The 12,193-nt window shown below is 35.4% G+C and overlaps 1 protein-coding gene across 2 annotated transcripts in view; it reads left to right on the top strand.

The window, feature by feature from the left end:
* Window positions 1–364: 364 nt before the first annotated feature.
* GABRG1 (gamma-aminobutyric acid type A receptor subunit gamma1) overlaps window positions 365–12,193 on the top strand; it is a 100,750-nt gene continuing 88,921 nt past the window's right edge. For both annotated transcript variants that reach the window (XM_043973527.1, XM_043973526.1), the window contains exon 1: window positions 365–942. In XM_043973527.1, the coding sequence (XP_043829462.1) occupies window positions 880–942 (63 nt within the window). In that variant the 5' untranslated portion in view covers window positions 365–879. The remainder of the gene's footprint in view (window positions 943–12,193) is intronic.

The raw sequence follows: 12,193 nt of genomic DNA, 5'->3' as shown, positions 1-12,193 counted from the left end.
GAGATCCCCCCGTGGAGGATGGAGTCTGCAAGTCTTCTCCCTCTATAGGGAATAGGGTGACAGTTACAAAGCCTAATCAACACAGGTTGCATACCAACCTCCCCAAGGTGCGCTCAGGTGCCCTAGTTATTCAGTTGTGCCTGGGGAAGGTTAAGACCGGCTCGGCCTTCTTCTGCCCAGCTAGATCACATGGGTTTCTTCGTGAAGAGAAATTCTGAATCCAAAATGAGTTGGGGAAGAAAATCAGTCAGCCCTGAAGAGCTGGGCTGTCTGGGGACACAGAGCCAGTGGAAAGGTTGGCTCTCTCTCTCTCTCTCTCTCTCTCTCTTTCTCTCTCTGTATGTGTGTGTGTGTCTCTCTGTGTCTCTTTCTCTCCCTCTCTGTCTGTCTGTCTGTCTCTCTCTCTCTCTCTCTCTGTTTCTCTCTCTGTCTCTCTCCTCTCTCTCCCTCTCTCTTTCGCTCTCTCTCTCCGACAGGGATATTGATCAAACCTGAACCAACTTGGCTCTCTAGCTTTGAACCAGAAAAGGCTTTGTTTTTCTTTTCTTAATTCCAGTCTATACCAGAATCCCAGACCATTCTCCCTTTCTAGTAAAGGAAGCCCCACCTCTCGTAGCCCCTGATTCGCCCAACACTTTTTAAGCTAATTTATGCCAATATTTTGCTGATCTTATTGGTCACGCTGGCTCCAGTCCTCTCAGCATCTGATGCTACCTGTTTGGGGGCGTTTTTCCGTCCTCACACTCTCCCTTTCTCACTGGGGTACTGCTGAGATGGTAAAATAAGTATTCTGTTTGGAGATTAAACTAGCACCCTCAGAAAGAGAAGAACTAACTCAATGGATTCTTGGAAAAGTCCTTTTCTTTTTCCTTTATTCCTATGGAGTCACTGCGGAGGGGTGAGGCTCCTGCTCCTGTTGCTGATTCTGCGTTTGGGGACTTGGTGAGTACAACTGGGAGAGACTTAAGCCTTTTCCCCTATTTTCTTGTCTTTGATTGACCATTCTGTGTTCAGTGATGAGCATTTTATGGGAAAACATGTTACACATCTTTGGCTATTCTAATTAGATATGGATATTTAGAGGGTTGACAGTCTATCTCTCAGCATAATCATTTTACTTTTTAAAGTAAAGTGCTACTCTGTCTTCTAATATATCAACAATTACCCTTGAAAGTAAATATCTGTTGGTCGAGTTGTTGAATATACACTAATGATATCAAAATTTCCTTAATGATTCTTGATTATAAAAAAGTTTGGGGATTTTTGCAGAGACCTGTTACACTTTTGTTATTCATTTGGGTATTGCTCCTCTACCTACTTCCCCTCCATTTTTCCCTTCTCTAATTTCTCTCATATCTATTATTCTTAGAACTTAATCTTATATGTTGTATGTTATATAATCATTATAGGGGGTTATTTAGTCTAGTTTATTTAAAAGCTGGAGGGGGGGATTCCTATTTGGTCAGAAAGAAAGGGATATTTAAGGTCATCCACTAATTGTAGGTACCGTATTGAAACAGTTGCAAGAGGAATTTTCAAAATCAATTTATTGAGTACATTTTAGTTAATTTTATAATATTTTCATCCTATAATTGAAGAAGTATTTTAGTTATTTTCATAGTGTACTAAAGCATATCATAAATAAATACATGAATAACTACATACATAAATACATATATAAATACCACTTCCCACTCTTCTTTTCCCAAAATGAAAACAGTTTGTCTTTCAGTGAAACTCTCATATCATTTTGGAAGCACAGTAAAATGAACAGAGATTTCTATTGGATGGCTGCTTAAGAAGAAAAAAATAGCTGTGAATGAAGTGAATGTTTACTGTCAAGATTTTAAACCATTTTTATAACATACACTTTTCGCTTTTAATGAGCACCCATTTTAAAATCATAAAAACACATTATATTACTCTATTAGAACCCAAGAGTAAATATATGACATACTTTTACACATCGCCCTTTCATCATTGTTAAAATGAAATGTTGTTCAGTGAGTTGGGCATTTTAACAGGACAAATTTTTTGTCATTCATAGCACATGATGCACCTGTACATTTTTCCTCTTAAGAAATCAAATAATATGTCAAAATGTTTTTGTATCTCTATTCTTTTAAGAGTATTCTGATTTGAGCCTATTATCTAGATTAAACATGCAGCTACCTAAACTCAAAAATAGAATAGATTAAACATTTTTCAGATAAAAGTCTCATCTCTTAGATCTCACTTAAGAAAAAAAGATGGTTGATGAGTTATTGAGATATTTTAGGAGGAATTAAAGAGCAATAATACCAGCCCAGATATTCAGTTCTATACTTACTCTACACTAGGTATCAATAATATCAGAAGTATGGAGAAAATCATCCTGAAAGAACAATCTGAATGCTCAGTAGTGAAAAGCATTGGACTTCCTTTCAATGTATAATCCATAATATCAGGTGAATAAAACTTTTAATCCATAGCAAAGACAAAAGATATAGTTACCCTTAAAGAAATATCTCTTTTCTGATAAAAATTGTTCTGACTTTGGCATCATATTTTTTACATCCCAGTCTATGCAATTGAATCTAATGTCATATGCAAGGTTTTGAGAGGCAAGACCCTTGATTGGTGAAACACTGAACAAACATGTGTAGTCATTTTTCTGATGAGAAATTCCTAATGAATAGTTAATTGGATAGATAAATCTTTAGAGAGAGAACACACTGAGGTTAGGCCTACACACAAGCAAAGTAGACTGGAGACGTTTCTAGTGCATTGAGAAAATGTTGACAGTCTTAATAGGTAATCCCATCCAAAAACATATTCATATGCCTTTAAGAGCTCTTTTTACTTCAGTTTTATGGATAAGAGCCTAAGTTGTCCACTTCACTTTGCTTGGGCAGAGTTAGTCTCAGTGTTTCTTAAATGATTTTCTTTTCAAATAAAATTCAGTGCTCAACACAAATATATACATGTAGGTACTCCTCCCAATCTCTCTCTCTCTCTCTCTCTCTCTCTCTCTCTCTCTCTCTCTCTCTCTCTCTCTCTCTCTCTCTCTCTCTCTCTCTCTCTCTCTCACACACACACACACACACACACACACACTTTGCCTTAGTCTGGCTCTGGGGAAACTTTCCCAAAGCATCCACAGACAGGCCTGTTCATCAAAGTTCTAATCATTAACACAGATTTCACTTTAAAGGGGATATATTTTTGGATTTAAGGATTAGAAAGCCATTGTTCCTTGAATCTGATAAGAACTATGGCTTCCTTGATTGCATTCCATTAAGAAGATAGAGGAGGAGAAGTGTATTGATTTTAATATTATTGAATTAGGAAACATTGTCTTTTTATTCTTTTCTAATATTTGGAATTAAGAATAATCAACTGTTTTCTGTATACTACTGTCATCCATATCAAAGAGCTACTATTTTTGGAAATAACATACTAGTTTTTTTTTTCTCTTAAGTGTCAATTTATCAATGTTTAATGTGGGTTCAACAACTTTTTTTTAATGTCAGGTCTTTGACATTGGAGGAGTATTTTGAGGGGATATTGGAGGAGCTTTAAAAAAAATCTTGCCCTGTTCTAGCAGTCCATGGTAACACTGGTTTTGACATTACCCTAGGGTAAGGTAAGGTCCCAAATGGAGGGAGAGTAGAATTTAAATCTTCATATAAGTGGATGAAAGAAAGCTTTATGACTGCTGTCCTATAGCCAGAATGAAAATATTGAACCATGCTCCTTTATTTTCAAGTTTAATATTTGAATAGATTTTATCATTGCTATTATTGGGAGAGGGGAAAGAATAGACTAAAGTTTTCTGGTTCCTGTCAACTTCAATTGATAATAACCATTCTGTTTACTGATATTTTATGGGAAAATTTAGCCAAATGATATTTATTTAATGAACACATTTCTTTCCTCAATTCTACATGTTTTTATATTATAATGGAAATAAAATAAATCTCAGAAGAAACTGGACCTATTTCTTCAGGTTAAGAAGAAATAAATAGAATAAACATATACTGAGAATTTCCTGTGAACAACTGCATATTTAGGTTAATCAAGACAATGATTATTACTTTGTTTTTCTAGACTCTATCTTCTTAGTGATAGTCACTCAAAGTCTAAAAGTACAAATAGGAAGGAACAGCAACAACAACAACTACTACTACTACTAATAATAATAATTTGTGAAGCATGTAAGAAAACTAATGGTTTTACAAATTTGGGGAAAGGAGTGAGGCAAAGAATTTAAACAATTAGACATGCATGTAGAACTGACTAGAGAAGCAAAAGAAGGAAAGAGGTGATAGAATGGAGAACAGAACTATAGCACATTATATAATGGAGTAGCGAAAGTGAAATAAGAAGGTAGCTAATTATAATCTTTTTTTAGTAGGTTTTAGTAAATAAATTGAAATTTTCATATTCAGTAGTTACAACTCTAGTCAGCTCTTTATAAGCAGTTCTAAAAGAAGTATTTGAGAAAGAAAAGATAAGTAAAAAGTTGGTCCCATAACGATAAATGGTTCTCAGTATTTGAAAACATAGTCAAAGTGGTTTAAAGTCTGAAAGAGGATATATGAGGAGCATTCATTTTTAAATTTTGAACTATAGATAGAGTACAAGGAATTTGCCTTGGATATTAAGCAAAGTAAGAATATATTAGAATGACAGAGAATGTGTAAAAGATAACCATTTCTTTCTTTCCACCATGCCTATGCTCTCTGAACCAGCTGCACCTCAATAGAATTTTAGACTCTATTCCTGAGTCTTATGGATAGAATAGATGAGCTTTTTCACTTATCTGGCCAAGTCCAGGCCCTCTGTACCACTTCTTGCAGGCTCCGTTTCATTCCTCTACTCAGATATAATCCTTTTTTATCCACTTTCCCACAGTCTCTTGCCTGTTCTCTTTTATCCCTATGATCTTATTTTTAGAATGTAAGCTCACTGAGGACAGGGAATGTCTTGATTGTTTGTATTTGTATCTCTGGCACATAGCACAATGAGTGTCATTATAACTCCTCAATAGATGTTGTCTTTCTGACTTGATATCAATTACTATGTCTATTTCTTATAGGGGCATATTGACATAGTTTTTAAATGTAATATTATCTATGGGGCTTTTTTTGTATTTTATTTTGTTAAGTACTTCCCAATTACATTTTTTTTGGATGAGGCAATTGGGGTTAAGTGACTTGCCCAGGGTCACACAGCTATTAAGTGTCAAGTATCTGAGGTCGGATTTGAACTCAGGTCCTTCTGAATCCAGGGCTGGCACTCTATCCACTGTGCCACCTAGCTGCCCCTTACTATGTCTATTTCTAAGGCAGAGAAATGTAATAACATAATGTGACCCCTCATGAAAGAAGTGAGTTGTTAAAAAGAAAAAAAACAACATGAGTTTATTGGGAATTTCCCTGATATGATCATTTACAAATGCTTATTTCTCCCACATGAAATTGCTTATCAGTCCTTTTAGTCTTTTTTTGTTTGTTTGTTTGTTTGTTTGATTAGTTGACGGGCCTGGACTCCTTCTGCAGCTCCTCATTTGGGAGGGAGAGGGAGAAGCATTCAAAGAAAACAGTTGAGTGGAGTAATGAGGCAATAGTTAGTCTGTACAGGGGACTTTCGGAAAGTCTTTTTTTCAGAATTAAAATGAGAAAAAGACATCCTAAACTTCACAGGAAGATGCCATTATCACAGACTAATCTAGACCTGCTGAAAACATTCCTTGCTACATCATAAAAGGGACTTCATGAAGACTCTCCTTTTTGCCATCTGCAAACAATAACTGGCAGGGGCTTTGGTTTGTGGTGGTGTTATTACTATTAGTAGTAATTTTTGTTTTCCCTATGACTAGATTTTCACATGAAATACTCTCAGGCCAGGATTTAATTTTCTACCTGAGATAAATGGACTATCTTGGGCATATGAACCCATCCTTAAAAACATTGTCTTATCACTCCCAGACCAATCCGACCAGGTGGATAGGAACATTCAAACACAGTTTCAAAGAACATAATTACAACTGTTGTAACAGGGAGCTGGCCAATGGGAGTCCTGCCCTCAAGTCAGTCCATGATGGTATAGATTCTTAGTTCATTTCAGCAGACAATAATAAGGCTTTTCTATGCCATGTAGTAAGTGGTTAGGAAACAGTCAGAACAGGCTTGTGAATGCTCCAAATTACTAAGTCACACTCTATACATCATGATTCCTTCCAAAAGCAATATCACAACATCTATATGGATTGGCAGCAGGTAGATATTTCTGCATGTGCTCTTAATGCTGAGCTCCTATTTGTCAATCCCTTATTAACTAGGTACAATCTTTCCTTAAAAAATGACAATATGCTATAGGGAAGGCTAAAATTATTGCTTATTTTTCTTTTGAATTGGTGTTTGGCTTAATGTCCAGAGATTACCAGGAAGCATTGGAAAGAAATTCGTAAGAAGCCTGAAACTACTTCTTTTTTTTTTGGTGAGGCAATTGGGGTTAAGTGATTTGCCCAAGGTCACACAGCTAGTGTCAAGTGTCTGAGGCCGGATTTGAACTCAGGTACTCCTGAATCCAGGGCCGGTGCTCTATCCCCTGTGCCACCTAGCTGCCCCTAGAAGCCTGAAACTTCTAAAGGTGATTGTGTTCTAGGCATGAGGAAAGTGAGCAGAAGCAATGAAGCTTGTACCTTAATAATAGGCTCAGCTTATTAGCAACAAAAAACAGCTCTATAAAGTATCTATATTGTGGTAATACTAAATGCTGTCATCAGATCATTCCATCTTCTAAGGATATAGATGCTTAAACTTATGAAATCATTTCTATGTAATGGTATTTTACTAGGTGTTCTTTATATCTGATACATTCTCCTTTCTCCTCCCCATTTCCTAACTTCCCTGGTTTTGTTCAAGGCTCAGCTAAAGTGGGATCTTCTGCAAGAAGCCTTTCCTCATTCTCCATAACCTAGTGCTAGTGCCTTCCCTCCATTGAACTTAGATGGTGGCCATATGAGTGGAGAGAAGGAAATGAATATGAAAAATATGGTGGAGGAAAATTCAACAATACATGGTGACTGATTAAATTTGTGGGTTGAAGGAGAGTGAGCAGAGGTGAGCCTGACCCTGAGGTTATATACTGGAATGACTATAGTGGGTGACCATACTATGAACAAAAATAGAGCTGTTCCAAATCAAGGACAGTAAGTTACAGGGATAGGGAAGAATAAAAATAACAAGACTTCTTTTGAACTGAATTTAAGGTTTCATTGGGACAAAAAGCTTAAAATGTGCAATATTTAGTTGATGATGTATGACAGCAGCTCAGAAGAGAAATTAAGGCTGGATATAAAAATCTGGGATTAATCATTATAGATATTATAACTGAGTCCATGGAAGCTGGTTAGCTCATTGAAATAATATATAGAGATAACAGGACCCAGAATAGATTCTTTGGATATGCTCACAATAAGAGGTTGGTCATAGGTAAGGTATAAGTAAAAGAGGATAAAGAGTGATACAGATACCAGGAGAACCCAGAGTATTAAAGTAACCTTGGTTTCAGAAAGACTTTGGCTCAAGTCGTACCATGCACATGCACAAACTGTGTGACCATGGGCTTTTCCCATAGACTATTTAACATTTCTAAGGACTTTATCTAAGACTCTACAGTACAGTACACTGAGGAAATCACAGGATATCATCAACAAACAAGCAAAAAAACTCCTAATTTTATGTTTTTTGTTTTTGTTTTTTTGCTTTAATGTCTTTTATTTCTGAGAGCTTTCTCTTTGGTCCTTTGCCTTTGCTTGCTCCCAATCTAAACCAGATAGGGATGTGCTAGTTAAAAATCTCTTCACTAGCTGTGTGACCCTGGGCAAGTCACTTAACCCCAATTGCTTCAGGAAAAAAAAATCTCTTCTCAAAGTCTGATGGCTCCAATCAACATCACTGAAAATATATAACCAAAGTTCCTGCTGTTTCTTGATGAAAAGGATACTATACAGCACAGAATTCAGGCTATTCCATTGTTGAACAACTCCATATGAAATTTTTCCTTTTTTATCTAAAATCTGCTTCTGATCAACTTAGGTAGCACATTAGTTAAAGAGCTACTGACTGTTGATTCAGAAAGACCTGAGCTTAAATCCTTCATCAGATATTAGCTGTATGACACTGGTCACATAAGCTCTTTCAGCTTTAGTTTCCTCAATTGTAAAAGGGAAAGGAGGTGGCCTGAGTGGCCCCACAGATTACTTCCAGCTTTAAATTTATAATCTGCTTCTATCCACTGGTCCTAACTTTGACTTCTGTAGAAAACTATACCCTATACACAGGCTACAAATCAGGCAATCAAAAAACATTTATCAACATCTACTATATGTCAGAAACTGGAAGTACTAGCCAAAAAGAGATAAAAGATACTGCCTACACTGAAGGAGTCCACAATTAAATACTTATTGATAACTATCATATCTAATCCATGTCTTCTCTCATTAGACAGATTTCCCCATTATTCCTCAAAGAACACATTTCTAGTCCAATAATCATCATGTTTCTGCTTCAGTTTGTAATAGTTCCACATTAAATATAAGGAGTTACTCCTTTTATTTCTATAGAAATTTCCAGAATGCTGTTACATTAAAAAAAAATTCTACCAAGAACTGAATTTGAGGAAAAATGTAACTACTTTCTTTTTTCTAGATAAAATGCTTCTGTTAATGCATCAGATACAGCTAGATCCCAATTATTATGAACAATGAATCACAAGATGTTATTGCCTATATTCAAATTTGTACCATTCAGAAGTTATAATTCTTAAAAAAACTGTAATTGGATCCAGTCCAATGGAAATACAGAGTGTCAATTTATTCTCAGTAATGGAGACTTTGCTGGTAATTACATTAGTTTCTTTAGCTTTTGCAGCATATTGTTATCTCATATTGTATGTAAATAAAACTACCAGGTCTTATGTTAAATACTAATAAATAACTTTTCTATATTTCTAAATTTCTATTTAATAAGAAATTACATTTAATTCAGTTAAATTTAATTTTGATTATTTCACACTGATGAGATGTTTTCAAATCCTGATTTGTCATCCAATATATTTGTTATACTTACCATATTTCCCATATTGTGTTGTTTACAATTATAATAATCACCCAAGTTTCTGATTAAAATTTTCATTGGACAAAACCAATATAGAGGTCAGAGCATTAATCAATCCATTAATCAAACAACTTTGCATATAGCTGTTCAACCAGCTGTAAATCTGACTAACTGTATAACCATTTAATCCATATTTTTTACCCACTCCACAAGAATATCATGAGAATTTTTTTTAATCAAATATATTGGGGCAGTCTAGAAATATTTGGCTTTTAGAATTTAACTAATACTAGTCTGAGAATCTTGTTGGGGAAAAGGATATTAATTTTCATTTAACTTATTCTTGTTAAATCCATGTTGTATTCTAATTATCACTATTTTCCTTTTTAAGCGTTCAGCAGTACCTGCTTAATACTCTATTTTGGAATTTTACTCGGGAAGAACGAATCTGATGCTTCCAAAATCCATCCTATACTACACTCACACCTTTGGAAATTGGGACATCATAAACCTTTTCCCCTTGTCATATTCCTCTTATTTTTTCCATAATTTCTCAAAGATCATTAGTGGCGTTTTTGCAACTACGTTAGCACATTCTTACAATAGAGCTTGAAGATGTAATTTGCATAGCCTTGAGATGTCAATGCATTTGAAAGAGCTAGGTACTCTTCCTATCTCCTCATCCATTATGAGCTTTATTTTTTGCTTTATATTTATGTCACAGACCTTAAGAAAAAATTGAAAGGAAAACAGAGCTTTTGATGGTCTTCAGTTCCTCTTTCAACTTTTTACCCAATACTATCTGCACCCCCCCCAAAATGGGCCAATAGTTTTTAAAATTCTTTTTTGCAAGTTTCAAAAATATCAATTTTTTTGTCATTAGCATCCTTTGCTAAGCTTCAGCCTGATTCTGTGCATTGTGTGTATTCCTGACAGCATTCTTACTATTTGTGTACTCAATTCTATGTGTCCTTTGTTAATGACCTATCAATGTATCTGTTATATGTATCCTTTAAAAATGTGAAAGGATTAGAAATGAAGGTAAAATGGCCTGAGACACCTAATTATTTGCTTTCTCATCAAGATCTCTTTTAATCTCTTGTAAGAATTATATTTTTAGATACTCCCATTTCTCTTTTTTTGGTGTGTTTTTTTTTTTTTAAGTGAGGCAATTGGGGTTAAGTGACTTGCCCAGAGTCACACAGCTAGTAAGTGTTAAGTGTCTGAGGCCGGATTTGAACTCAGGTACTCCTGACTCCAGGGACAGTGCTCTATCTACTGCGCCACCTAGCTGCCCCACTCTCATCTCTCTTTGAGCATATTTCACTTTAGAGTATCAGGTCTAGGGATCATATGTATTTTTTTTTTTTTTTTGCGAGGGGCAATGGGGGTTAAGTGACTTGCCCAAGGTCACACGGCTGGTTAAGTGTCAAGTGTCTGAGGCCGGATTTGAACTCAGGTCTTCCTGTCTCCAGGGCCAATGCTCTATCAACTGCGCCACCTAGCTGCCCCAATGTTTTTTTTTTTTTTTTAAATCAAAAACAAGACAAGAAAAAACTTTTTCAAAATCTAGCATATATATCAGATTTGACTCAGTGTTACCTTGGCTATTACAAAACATCAAATATCCCCCAAAATTACTTTTTCATAAAGTTTCTTAATTCATTACTTCATATACTCTTGAATTAGATCTGTATGACTATTCCCTCCACTTATTAGATTATCAAACCCAAATAATCAGTGTCATGGTAGAGGCAAATCTCTGCCGCAGTAGCATCTCAGAGATCTAGACTTGACTCTGTCACATTTATTAATGACAGATGAAAACATAAATGGAATTCTACTGAAGATCCAAAATTGGAAAGAATAGTTAGCATGCTGTGTGACAAAATTAGGATCCAAAAAGTCAACAACAGGATCCAACACTGAACTACATCTTTAAAAAAAAATGAAATGTAATAGAGATAAATATGCAATTCTATACTTAGATTTGAATACAGAATTGGGGAGGTGTGGCTAGGCAATACTTGATTCATTAAGAGTCTCTTTTTTTAGCCCTGTATATATGTGCTTTATTTTTTAAAAAATCAAATATCCCATAAAGCAAAACAAAACAAAATTAAAAAAAAAACCCAACAGTTATAAGACTTTTCTCCAGCCTACCTCTGACTTGCTAACGTTTTAGCTATTATCTGATAGCAGTGTACTTCAGAGGCCTGGCATCAGAACTAGGTTTCAGGGTTACATTTCCAATATTTCTTAAAATTTGATTCTTTTACATGCCCCTTAAGTTAGATCAGATTCTGTGTTTGTTGATCTATAGTAACAATAGTAAAGGGCCTTTTGGGATTTTCTGTGCTCATTTGGTTTCCAGTTACTTTAAAATGGATGCCACCAAATCATCTCAGAGTGCTACAAAGGAATGATATATTACCTCCACAGTCAGTTTCTAAGTTTTTTACTTTGTTCTTATCCAGCTATGTCTATGTTTTATATGTATTTACTCTGATCTCCACAGCTCCCAGTAGAATTATCCTGTTATCCCCCTTATAGGTAACATCCTCTCTCTTCCTCTCTCTCTCTCTCTCTCTCTCTCTCTCTCTCTCTCTCTCTCTCTCTCTCTCTCTCTCTCTCTCTCTCTCTCTCTTTCTCTCCCCTCCATCTATCTCCATTTCTCCTTCTTTAAGTATCTTTCTTTCCTTTCTATGTCCCAGGACTTTTCTCCCTTTTTAGTTTAGATGAAGCTATTTTCTAACACAGATTTAGGAAATGTAAGTTGTCCAGTGAATAGAGCACTAGGCTTGAAGTCAGTAATATCTGAATTAAAATCCTACCTCAAATAGTTGTTGGTTTTAAGATCCTGGGCCAATCACTTAAGCCTTCTCATCCTCAATTTCCTCATATAAAAAATGTGGACATTGGTTTAAATGGCCTTCAGGATACCTTCCAGATTTAAATCCATTATCTTACTTTCTTATGTTGCTAATAGGGCAGTACTCATATTTAAAGAATTTTCTTGCTTTATCATTTTTCATGATGTCAGTGTCCATTCTAGCTTCCCTCCAGTTCTCCTACATCTTGCCTTA

This window comes from Dromiciops gliroides, chromosome 6 (assembly GCF_019393635.1).
Source record: "Dromiciops gliroides isolate mDroGli1 chromosome 6, mDroGli1.pri, whole genome shotgun sequence".
NCBI classification, from domain to species: domain Eukaryota; kingdom Metazoa; phylum Chordata; class Mammalia; order Microbiotheria; family Microbiotheriidae; genus Dromiciops; species Dromiciops gliroides.
The sequence above is the reverse complement of the archived record's forward strand: the minus strand, read 5'-3'. Positions and strand labels throughout refer to the sequence as shown.